Here is an 11,667-nt window from a genome sequence, read left to right as displayed (position 1 = left end):
CACTGGGTACCTTTGGAACAGGAATGGGCAGAGGCTAGCTAGTCCAAAACTCATTTTGTAGATGGAGGAAACTGAGGCCTTGAGAGGTTTAACGACTTCCCCAAGGTCACACATTGCATCATGGATGAGAATTCAAACCCAGGCTATCTGATTCGGGATCTAGTGCTATGGATTCTTCCTTGAGGCCTCAAGGGAGGGAGGAAGGGTGTCAGTCAGGGCTAGAGCTGAAAGCCTTTCTTAAACAAGCCCATATCGGTCAGAAAAAAGGAGTAGGATTATTCCATCTCTGGTTGATTTCTTCAAAAAGAATATTAAAATGGTGGGGATGGGGGTGGGGTAGGGGTGGGGGTGTCGCCGCCATTTTGCGCAGGGTCGGCAGTGCCGATTCCTCTAAGCCGGGGCCGCGCCAGAGTCTAAAGAGCCTGCCGGACGCGTGCCCGCGTGTGCGGGTGTGTGGTCGGGAAGAGGACATGGCGGCGTAGTGCTCGTTCCGGAAGACGTCAGGGGCGCGCCGGCGGAGGAGTCAGGCACCGTCGCGCGCACCAAATTCGTTCTGTGGGTGAAAGACGAGGACGCGCGGAGAGCGAGACCGGCCATCCGTGCACGTGCGCACGGCGGAAGATCTCGCGAGATCTGTGAGGGACTATATGTGTGCGCAGGGAGCCCGCGTCCTTTCCTCGGTGTGATTCCGTCCTGAGCGGAGCCCCTCGGGAGCCAGATCCGATCTCTCCGTCCTCCTCATCGCTCTCCTCTCCGCCCTGCTCTGCTTTCCTTAATATCGCTGCTCAGAATGGAGGACTCCATGGAAATGGATATGAGCCCCCTCCGGCCCCAGAATTTCCTTTTCGGTAACGGCCGCGTATTTGGAAAAGGCTGCAGGGATGGGGGCGGGGCGGCTAGCCGCGAGCCTGGGCCTGTGTGTATGTGTGTGTGTGGGGGATTGCTGCAGATCGAGCCTGGGGCCTATATGGGCCCCGAGGGCTGGAGGCTTGTCCCTAAAATGCAAACTGCAGACCCAGGGGCCAGGGAACAGCTTGTCTGTAGCGGGCTAGTGTTGGAGAAGGGGTTTTATACCTGGCGTGGGGTGGCTGGTGACGGATGCGCAGGGGGCCGTGGAGGCAAAGGCTGCAGGCCTGGCGGTGGTGGGGGAGGGGATGACGACCGAGAGACCCGGATTTGATTTTTCGTGGAGCAGAGGGGGGGGTGAGGAGGGGCTTAGGGAGGGGTCGACGACAGCTAGTTGAGCCCGGCCTCCTCCCGTCTCTAATAAGGCCACTGGCGTATCCGCGCAGCCGCATCTCTGCAGGGGCCCGCTTGGTTGCCGCCGTTGCTGGGCCCGTTACCGGGGGGGTGGGGCACGTGGGCAGAAAACATTGGTGCTGCGGAGCTACGTGGAGGAAGCACGTGGCGCCCTCGAGGCCTTCGGCTGAGGCGTAAGGCACTTATGGTGCATCTAGTCCCGCGCCCCCTCTACGTGGGTGTGCTGTAGAGCTTGGGGAAATGTAGGATCGCCACAAGGCCTAAGGGCGCAGGCCTGTAAATGCAAAATCTCTCCTTTCATCAATTTGTGGTAGAAATGGCACCAAGAGGAATTTTTGTCTTGGTGGTTGAGTTTTAGGGACGTGCACAGATTAGTAGCTTGATTGTAATGTCTTCTAATTATATCCATAATGATTTGGAGAAACCATTCTGTTTTGTTTTGATGAATTTATATCAAATTTCATACTCAAGTACAGTCCTATCCTTAATGTGCACTTTTTTTTAAAAACGTAACTGGACATATTTTGCCTATCATTCAATAAGATAGCCTGTGGGACTAGTTCTTTATGGCAATCTTAATGTTTTGAAAATGCTTGATTGGATAAAAGTTCAGCAAATTTATAGGTTCTTAGACTTAAGTACTAAAGTACTTCTAAGTACTAAAACTCTGGGAATGAAAAGAGTTCTTGTCTGTCCCTTTCCCTCCCACTCCACCACCTGTTTGTTTTATCAGAATGGGTCCCTTCTCCCCCTGAAACAAAAACAGATTTGTATTCATTGAGCTTTTTAGTTTTCTTTCCAACCTTCTTGAGGGAAAGGTAGAGCAAATTATCTTAGCCTTCATTTTGCAGATAAGGAAACATACTCAAATTAAGTGATATTAATGTTTAAACTTGAGATGATTCTTACGCTACTTAAGCTATATCTGGTTACAACTCTGGCTTTGCTCCTTTTCAGGTTGTGAACTAAAGGCTGACAAAGATTATCATTTTAAGGTAGATAATGATGAAAATGAGCACCAGTTGTCATTGAGGACTGTAAGTAAATTTTTTACTATTTAAATTACCTTTTGCATTCTTGTGGTCATTTGACAGGGTAAAATTTTTTCCAGTAGTGCCTTGATGGTGAAAATTTAAAATAACATTCACAAATGGTGTTAAAACAATCTCTTTGGATGGGGTATAATGTCCTTATGGTTAATTGAGGAATTAATCTGGCATTCTATTCATATGGGTCAGAAAAAAGCTTCCTTAAGGTACTCATGACTGTATCTTGTACCTGGGCATCAAAATCAGAATAATTGGTTGATCTGTGTTTTGTCTATAACTTCTATTTTCCTAAGTGCTTAAGAAAAATAAAAAATTTCTTGATAACGCACCTAGCAATTTTTTTGGTTGGTCATTATTTTTACCAAGTAACAGTTGATTGAGAAGCTTTTTAAATTGAATTATTAAAAGGTTACTTTTCTTTTCTCCATTAACAGGTGAGTCTAGGGGCTGGTGCAAAGGATGAATTGCATATTGTTGAAGCAGAGGCACTGAACTATGAAGGAAACCCAATTAAAGTAACACTGGCATCTTTGAAAATGTCTGTTCAGCCTACCGTAAGACATAAATTTTTTTTTTCTCTGATAAATATACTTTAATATAATACACACTTTTGTCATCCAAATAAGATTAGGGCTTGGTGCCATTCTTACCACATGTCTCCTTTAGGAGTTGATACCAAATCCCTCATTTCTGCTTTGATGACTTTTTTTTTTTTTTTTGCACAGCTAAACATATCTGTCATATGTTTATTTAAACCTTGCAAGCCCTATGAGGCAGATCTTTTTAAGTATAAGGTCTAAGTTTTAAATCAGTTAACCAGTGCAGGCCCTTATCATCTCTTAGGTATTTTGACTTTGAGATGCTGCTCTGCTTCACATGTAAGTGCTGCAAGTATTATCTGCAAATCAGCATTCACTATATAATGTCTCCCTATATGATTTAGACAATAAATTTTAATTAGATTGCATCTCAAGCCTATACTACTCAAGCCCATTACTAGTTGGGGAAGTGGTATATTCCTGTTCTGTTCACTTCAGCCAAATTAATACTTTTAGTGGCTAAGTGTAGAGACAAATGAGGAATTAAACTTGCATAGAACTCAGCATTTCAAAGATGCAGAATTTCATTGTTGTATTTTCTTTACCATAGTTGTACTTAACAGTGGCATTTTTAGTTTCCTTCTAAGTTAAGATAAAATGCTATCATTTATATGAATCCTTTATTCATATCTAGCTGTTAGTACCTCACCTCAAATTAGATTTCATTTTGTACAGTTGTCTCCTGGCAAAATGTAAGCACCTAAAGAAGTTGCATTTTTCTCTGTAGCCTAAGGTGTATGGCACATGGTACTAAATTGTTCTTTGTGAATTAATGTATGCCAAAACATTGCCTGGTGGTGGCATTAGTCATTCTTAAGTGAATCCTTGGACATACCTAAAGACTTTCCAGATGGTCACAATTTGCACCTTGCCTGGCAGCCAGTGAAAATCCAGGGTCAATCTTATCACAAGATGCTGAAATATGAGGGGAACTTGTGACATGCTTTGCATATAAATATAATATCATCTTTAGTGCTATTTTATCAAAGAGACCAGAGTAGGAGACTTTGCAAAGATAATTCATTAGCAATATTTTTTTAAGTTAAAAATTATGAGAAAATGCTTTTTTTAAAGTGATTTAATATGGATTTGACTTGTTTGAGACAATAAAATGTGTACCCTAAATGTTCTCAGGGGTAATCATTCTTCCATGCTATTTCCTATTTATAGTACATAGTCACATTTTTTTTTTCTTTTCTAGGTTTCCCTAGGTGGCTTTGAGATTACACCACCAGTAGTTTTGCGGTTAAAATGTGGTTCAGGGCCTGTACATGTGAGTGGCCAGCACTTAGTAGGTATGTTTGTCTTCTTAAAAATAGCTTGGTTTACTTGTTAAATTTCCCAGTCTCATTTTTCTTAAGAAATAGTAGGGCTTCTTTCCAGTTAAGATTGTTTCTATTTTAGCTCCTGAATTTATCAGCTAAATGTTTCTTACTTAGATACTGCTCTTTTTTTTTCCACCACCATGACTAAAGAATTATGTTTGGGCTTCTGTGGCACATTCCTAGTCTAGATTGTTGTGCACTTATTACTATGATGTGTTCAGTTTCTTTTTCCTCTCCTGAATTCAGATTTAAATTTAACCACTATTAACATAAATTATTTTTTTTAAAGCACTGGAGGAAGATGCAGAATCAGATGATGAAGAGGAAGATGATATGAAACTCCTAAACATGTCTGGGAAAAGATCTGCTCCTGGAGTTGGTAGCAAGGTTCCACAGGTATAAATACAACTTCATATTTGCTTCTGTATATAAACTGTTATTTACCAATTAAGTAATTATTTCTATCCCTTTTTTCTTTAAAGAAAAAGGTAAAACTGTCTGAAGAGGATGAAGAAGACGATGAAGAAGACGATGAAGATGAAGAGTAAGTTTTTATTTCTTGTGGAAGTAGAGAAGAGCTCATTGGAATTCTCATAAACCTTCAGGGTTAATAGCCTGAATGTTCATGGAAAGAAATTGAATACATTTTACCTGTATAATCAGATTCTTCTTAAAGGAAATCTACAAAAGTTTGTTTTGTTTTGTGCTGCTCATGATTGTGAGATGAGGTTAAAACTAGCAACAAAAGGGAGAGTACAGAACATCAAAATTTACATTGACAGACATTTTCATATTGTTTTTTCTAGGTAAATTTTTTTGTTTTTCATGATGTTGTCTTAATATATCTATTGACCATTTTGAAAAGCCAATTATATATGAATAATTGAGCATAAAATACAATAGGACACTGACTGGGCTACAGTAACAAGGACATTCAATAATACACACCTTTATAACATCCTTATCAGTGAACAAGTAACAAAGATGTGAGTAAGTATGTAGATCTTTTTCAGTAATGGAAAAGGAAGAGAAAAGGGAATTGCAGACAGGTAGTAAATTTGTATACATTTCAAGCAAATCTTAAGAACTCCTGACACAGTCAAAATGTATATTATAAATTAGGAGCTTTGGAACTCCACAAGTATTACAGTAGTGAGTTAAAAAAAAATCAGTGTCTTAGGGTGAGTGCCTCATTTTTATTGTGTTTCTAAAGGTGGCAAAAATGGCAGGAGCTCTTCCTCCCCCCCCCCCCCCAGGCTTTTAGGTACACATAGGTTTGTTAGTTTAATAGAGGCTGTCTTTAATATTTGTAGTGATGATGATGATGACTTTGAAGATGAGGAAAGTGAAGAAAAGACCCCTCCAGTGAAGAAAGTAAGTGTTTTTTTCTTATATTAGACCCACAGATAATAGCTTATCTCTTCTCCCTAGTTGTATTCTTTAAACTACCACAGATTTCCTCTGATGGAACTAACCTAGTCAGGTTTGTCTCTTTTGTAATTGTCAGGAAAACTTAACAATTTGGATGAAATTAAACAGAACAGAATTAAATAGACTATCAGAATTGGAATCTATCATAACATACTTGGGAGGAGCTTATGCTACTGCTTTGTGTATGTGGGAGAATGTAACCAGACTTAGTTTAGGAATCTATTAAAAATATTAATAACTTATAATTGCAGTCTGTTCGTGATACTGCAGCAAAAAATGCACAAAAATCAAACCAGAATGGAAAAGATTCAAAGCCGTCCACACCAAAAGCAAAGGTAAGTGATCCAGAAACAACTTAGTACTGTTGTAATCATATACTTCATACTTCAGAGCCAATATAGAACTAATCTAATGTAGTTTCTAAAAGCACTGAAAGGTCTGACTTCTCTATACAATTAGTACCTGTTAAAAAACCAAACCTGAATTCCAAAGTTATTCTCCAGGAGGGCCATCCACTCTCTACTAAGGTACTCTTCCTCAATCAGTAGAAGCAGGTAAGGATGTGGCTTGAGTAAGTGGCATAATGCAGTGATGGCAAACCTATGACAGACAGCATTGACACCACATGCAGCCACACACAGAAGTATGGGGCTGCATGCCGAGGATGAAACAAACATCTGCTGTAGTATAGTATTTTGGTTTATTAAATAAAATTATACATTTTGTTATTTATATTATTACTATAATAATATTACTATAAATATTGCAAAATTATGTTTTTTTTCCCTCAAAGTGACACACCACCCCAGTTAATACTCTCTATATATGTATATATAGGTTTTTTTGTTGTTTGTTTTTTGGGGGGGTGAATTTTGACACACAACTTAAAAGGTTCCCCATCACTGGTATAATAAAAGATTTTGATGTTTTTAATACCATCTGTGCCTACAGACTTGAGGCTTATGGGAATTGCATTGTATCTCCAAGGGTTCATGCCATCTAGCTCTAAACTGTAATGCTGTATAAAAGCATACATTCCTATTTAAATAGGCACATAGGAGAGGTGTTCACTTTTACTTAACTTACTTTATTACCTCTTATTTACCTTGTTTTTAGGGCTGTGTTTTTGTAAGCAGTTTAACATAATGCTGATTAAAACAGGTTTAGTTTGGGGAAGAAACTTGGCTCTTCCATTCTGTAGAATCTACTTGTGGCAGGTTCTGTTTCATAAAGTACTGTAAAGCCAGAGATAAGAGTTTTCATATTTTAGAAAGTTTTATTGAGGAAATTTGATACTTATAGGTCAACCTTAGACTGGTTTGGTTAATGGGTAAATGTGAGTTTGGGATGAGTGAAGGAATGGTTACTTTATTTTTTTTTTTTAATTTTGTTTAATTAAGAAAAATTTTCCATGATTGCACGACTCATGTTTTTTCTCTCCCCCCTCCCTAACCAACAAGCAATTCCACTGGGTTTTACATACGTCATACTTATTATATTTTTAAAAATGTTATTTGAACTAAAATTCTAATTCCTCTGAAACATTTAGGGTCAAGATTCCTTCAAAAAGCAGGACAAGACTCCCAAGACTCCCAAAGGACCCACTTCTCTAGAGGATATTAAAGCAAAAATGCAGGCAAGCATTGAAAAGGTGAGTGCACATAAATTTTTGTTAAGGAGGAGCTAGGAATTCCTGTAGGCATTTTTTTTTTTTTTTTTTTTTTTTTTTTGCAAGGTTACATCCTTTTGGAGTTTTTCTCCTGGAATTTGTCTTAACTCTTAACAGATTGAATTCTGGTTGTGAGGGAAATGCCTAACACATCTCTTTCCTTTTTCTGTTTGTGTTTGAGTGCAGAAATGCCAGTAGAGGGCGTTGAAGTTTTGGGAAAAAACTATAAGCCATGAACTTGCTTTTTTTCTTTTACTTTGATAGACTACTTTTTTAAAAACCTTGACTGCCAATAATCTTACCTAAAAAAATGAGACTATTGTAATTTTGTAGTGATTTTTCACTTTATTGCTTAGTTCTGTAGAATTCAAATTGGGAGTGAGGTTCCTTCTACTGATATAGGGTAGAAGGTAAAACAAATTTTGATTTAGAAATGTTTTTGCTTTAATACCCTATTTACAGGTGTGATGTTGATGCAGGGTCAAAGATTTTTAATTTTGTAGGTTTTTGTTACCACAACAGAGGAAAGGAAGAGGTTAATAAGCACTTGGGCATTGTTTCATCTGAAAGGTCTTTTAGGTTGTTACAAATAGACAAGTAACTTGTCTATTTCAAACAGCTGGAAAACCTTTATAAGCAGTAAGGTTTTCACATTTAGGATATTTATGGCCAACGGTAAACAAAAAGTCCTCATTCCAATTTTTTTTTTTGCCTTTGTTGTCCCAGTTCTTAGATGAATTACCAATTAAACCATTCACAAAAACATGATAGAGAAGTATTTTGCAAGATTTTGAAAACACATGTGAATATGACATAGTTTGCCCTCTATAGTACAATAATTACTTGCACCATAGTATAAATAATAGGAATAAAAAAGATTTGGAGCTCTTATGCCAGCATTGCCATTTGCACAAATCATTTAATGTAGGATTCTTTTAGTAGTATAAGACTCATAAGGCCACTAATAAGTTCACTCTCCTCATTAGAAATCTTAAGGAGGGCAGCTGGGTAGCTCAGTGGAGTGAGAGTCAGGCCTAGAAGACAGGAGGTCCTAGGTTCAAACCCGGCCTCAGCCACTTCCCAGCTGTGTGACCCTGGGCAAGTCACTTGACGCCCATTGCCCACCCTTACCACTCTTCCACCTATAAGACAATACACCAAAAATTAAGGGTTAAAAAAAAAATCTTAAGGAGATCCCAGTTCTTTTTTTAATTTAATTTCCATTAACATTTTATCTTCCCTTTCCACCTTCAGCTTTATTTTTTTGTTTGTTTGTTTTTAATTTTAAACCCTTAACTTCTGTGTATTGACTTATAGTTGGAAGATTGGTAAGGGTAGGCAATGGGGGTCAAGTGACTTGCCCAGGGTCACACAGCTGGGAAGTGGCTGAGGCCGGATTCGAACCTAGGACCTCCCGTCTCTAGGCCTGGCTCCCAATCCACTGAGCTACCCAGCTGCCCCCTCAGCTTTATTTTTTTAAGTAAAAAAACCTACATAAATGCATAATTAAGCAGTGATTATGCCATATCCAAATGTGATAGTTCGTCTCTTTCAAGAAGTGGATCTTCAGTTCTGATTAATCATTTATTGATAAATAATTGATAACTCTGTAAAGACAAACTTGTTAAAGGTTTAATAGGTTAAAGTATAGTTATTTCATTTCATAGAGATATCCCCAAGTTTCTCTGAAACCATTCCTAAGTCTACCTGGTTAAAAATCTCATTTTGTCCTTCAAGCATCCAAACTATAACCAATCTTTATAATCTTTCAGGAATTTGAAGTTCCACCTAGTAGTTAAAATTTAAATGAAATTTGTCTTGAGATTGCTCCAACTTAGCATGTGGAGATAGGGACCCAGCCTGTGATATAAGGAACTCTTCCTTGCTGAGTATATCTCTGCAACTTTATGGTCTTAGAAAGTTTCATGGAACACTTAATTAAAAGTTGGGACAAATGACCAGTGTGTATCAGGTGGGATTCAAACCTAGACTTTTCCACTTGGAGACCACATGAAAGTAATGGGGTGCAATATTGGAGTCAAATGACATTATACTTGATGCCAATATTTATGTGGCTAGAAAGCTAGGAAAGCTTGCCTTTACATTTAATAGTTATATGACACTCACATGGGGATCAGAATAACACTTTCTCCAGGGTTGTTCAGGATTAAATAAGAACTGAACAATCTTATCAGAGGTCTTTAGTTGTAGTTTTTAATATCCAGGATTTAGATCTAATTCTTTGGCATAGAGGGAAAGCAATTGACATACATTTCAGGGTTTCATTTTGTTGAATATATAGGTGGTATGTAAGCTAAGCTTTCTAATTTTTTTAAGTAGTAAGTAGAATACACTATTGATAATATTAAAATTAACATAGCACTGTTGGAATTTATAAGGAACTGTAGAAACCTCTGAAATAAAATTATAGCTTCCATGAGTGGGCCTCAAAAAGATATATTATTTCTAGTTACTGGTTACCTCAATAACAAGGAAGAAGTGACTTTTGACTAATAACATCCTACCTCTTTATCTTGGAGGTTTCCACTTAATAGCATCTTTGTATAAACTTTTAGAGGTATATTTTTATGTTTAACCTTTCATGGTTTTGTCTCAATAGGGTGGTTCCCTCCCAAAAGTGGAAGGCAAATTCATCAACTATGTAAAGAATTGCTTCCGGATGTCTGATCAGGAGGTAACTGAATTTTCTGGGAATTTGACAAAATCCAAATAAGTTTTTCCATCATGATTTATTGTGATTCTCCTTTTACACTTTTAATCTCCACGTTCTGGCTTCTTTAGAAAGGTTCCTAACCACAGACAATACTTCAGATTAAATAAATGGAAGTTGTTTTAGGGATTTAGTTGGCAGGGATTAAGAAGTTAATATTTTAGTACATTTTTTCCAGCTTTTGTATGGTTGGTAAATTATCTCTTGGTTACTAAACCCACAGAACTTTACTTTTGGCACTCTCTTGGCTAAGGAAATGAGCTGTGGTTTTTCTTGCTGCTGAATTTGGCCACTTGGGCCAGTCTGGCCTTAGCTTTCTTTTGGGGGGTAGGGGTGTGGGGGGAGACTTTTCTCTGTAGATCTTATGGGAACTATGTTACATTCCCAAAGTCAACTAACTTGAGTGTTCAAGCCAAAAGGTGGAATCAGGAAGCAAGTTGCTTGAATTAGTTATTACTCAACTTGCATTAGGTTAAACTTGTGTTAAATTTCTCTCAATTCCTGTAACTGAAATAATTTTGTCACTGGAAGAAAGTTTAATGTTTTCCTGATTCCTTTCACTGGTTCAGAGTTGACTTGTTCCAAGTATCAGATCAACAATCACAAATTTCGTGAGAGAAAATGTTGTGAAGGCAGTTAGCTTTCACTACTGAAGTTGATCTGACAAAAAGTCAGGGCAGATGAAGTTCAGCCAATGTTTGCCAAACTGGTCCCCACCCTTCCTTTGCTTTCCTTTGCTGAAAATCCTTTTATAGATGAGATTTTTAAGACTTGATATATGTAAGGTAACAGATTTTTCAAAAACCCTTTTGAAGTGCCCTATTAGTCATTTTTTTACACGTCTTAGTTGTTGAAGTATTTTGTGAACCAATTAAAAGTCTCAAGTTTTTAATCCTAATATTTGGTCTTCATTGTCTTTTGCAGTTGTGAACCTTAACAGCAGAGAAGGGAAAAAGAGATATTAAGAATTGTGCAAAAAGAAGTTTAATTTATTAATGTCTATGTGGTGTTGAGTTCTTTGACCACATTTCTTTTCATTTTCAGGCTATTCAAGATCTCTGGCTGTGGAGGAAATCTCTTTAAGAAAATAAGTTTGAACAGTTTGTTAAAATTTTCCGTCTTATTTCTGTAACAGTTGATATCTGGCTGTCCTTTTTATAATGCAGAGTGAGAACTTTCCCTACCGTGTCTGATAAATGTCGTCCAGATTACTTTGCCAAGAATGTGTTGTCCAAAATGCCTGTTTAGTTTTCAAAGATGGAACTCCACCCTTTGCTTCATTTAAGTATGTATGGAATGTTATGATAGGGCATAGTAGTAGTGGTGGTCAGACAAATGGAAATGGTGGGGAGACAAAGTATACATGTGAAATAAATTCAGTATTTTAATAAAGTAATATTGTTTCTTTATTTTGTGGATGGGAAGGAATATCTCCATTTTGATTTGGGATTATGCAAGGACACTTAAAAATGTAATGCTTCAAATTTGAAATTTGAATGTTTCTTTTTGATGGGACTTGTGATTGCATTGGTATAGGCAGATCCCTGTGAGGAACTTCCTCTAACAATGTAGATCTGCACCTTCTCTGATTTATATTTTATTT

The 11,667-nt window shown here is 37.8% G+C and overlaps 1 protein-coding gene across 4 annotated transcripts; it reads left to right on the top strand.

Annotated features, from left to right (window-relative positions):
* The first annotated feature begins 662 nt into the window (after positions 1-662).
* On the top strand, positions 663-11,460 carry NPM1 (nucleophosmin 1). 4 transcript variants are annotated; one of them, XM_044661685.1, is made up of 11 exons: positions 665-848; positions 2,218-2,297; positions 2,744-2,863; positions 4,110-4,203; positions 4,523-4,629; positions 4,716-4,777; positions 5,547-5,607; positions 5,916-5,999; positions 7,214-7,315; positions 9,954-10,028; positions 11,109-11,460. In XM_044661685.1, exons 1-11 carry the CDS (start codon positions 791-793, stop codon positions 11,145-11,147), a joined length of 882 nt encoding a protein of 293 aa, XP_044517620.1. In that variant the 5' UTR covers positions 665-790; the 3' UTR covers positions 11,148-11,460. The 4 variants fall into 4 exon arrangements, with proteins under 4 accessions (XP_044517622.1, XP_044517623.1, XP_044517620.1 ...); XM_044661686.1 differs by having other exon boundaries at positions 665-859; positions 2,256-2,297; XM_044661687.1 differs by lacking the exon at positions 5,916-5,999 and having other exon boundaries at positions 663-848.
* The last annotated feature ends 207 nt before the right edge of the window (positions 11,461-11,667 follow it).

Source organism: Gracilinanus agilis, chromosome 2 (genome assembly GCF_016433145.1).
Source record: "Gracilinanus agilis isolate LMUSP501 chromosome 2, AgileGrace, whole genome shotgun sequence".
Classification (NCBI taxonomy): domain Eukaryota; kingdom Metazoa; phylum Chordata; class Mammalia; order Didelphimorphia; family Didelphidae; genus Gracilinanus; species Gracilinanus agilis.
This window is presented reverse-complemented; position numbering and strand designations above follow the sequence as displayed.

Bases quoted from the DNA above. Each gene is read 5' to 3' on its own strand.
- NPM1 (XM_044661685.1), top strand. From the start codon at position 791: ATGGAGGACTCCATGGAAATGGATATGAGCCCCCTCCGGCCCCAGAAT. The intron at 2,864-4,109 runs GTAAGACATAAA...TTTCTTTTCTAG, and splicing joins AAATGTCTGTTCAGCCTACC to GTTTCCCTAGGTGGCTTTGA. The intron at 6,000-7,213 runs GTAAGTGATCCA...TGAAACATTTAG, and splicing joins CGTCCACACCAAAAGCAAAG to GGTCAAGATTCCTTCAAAAA.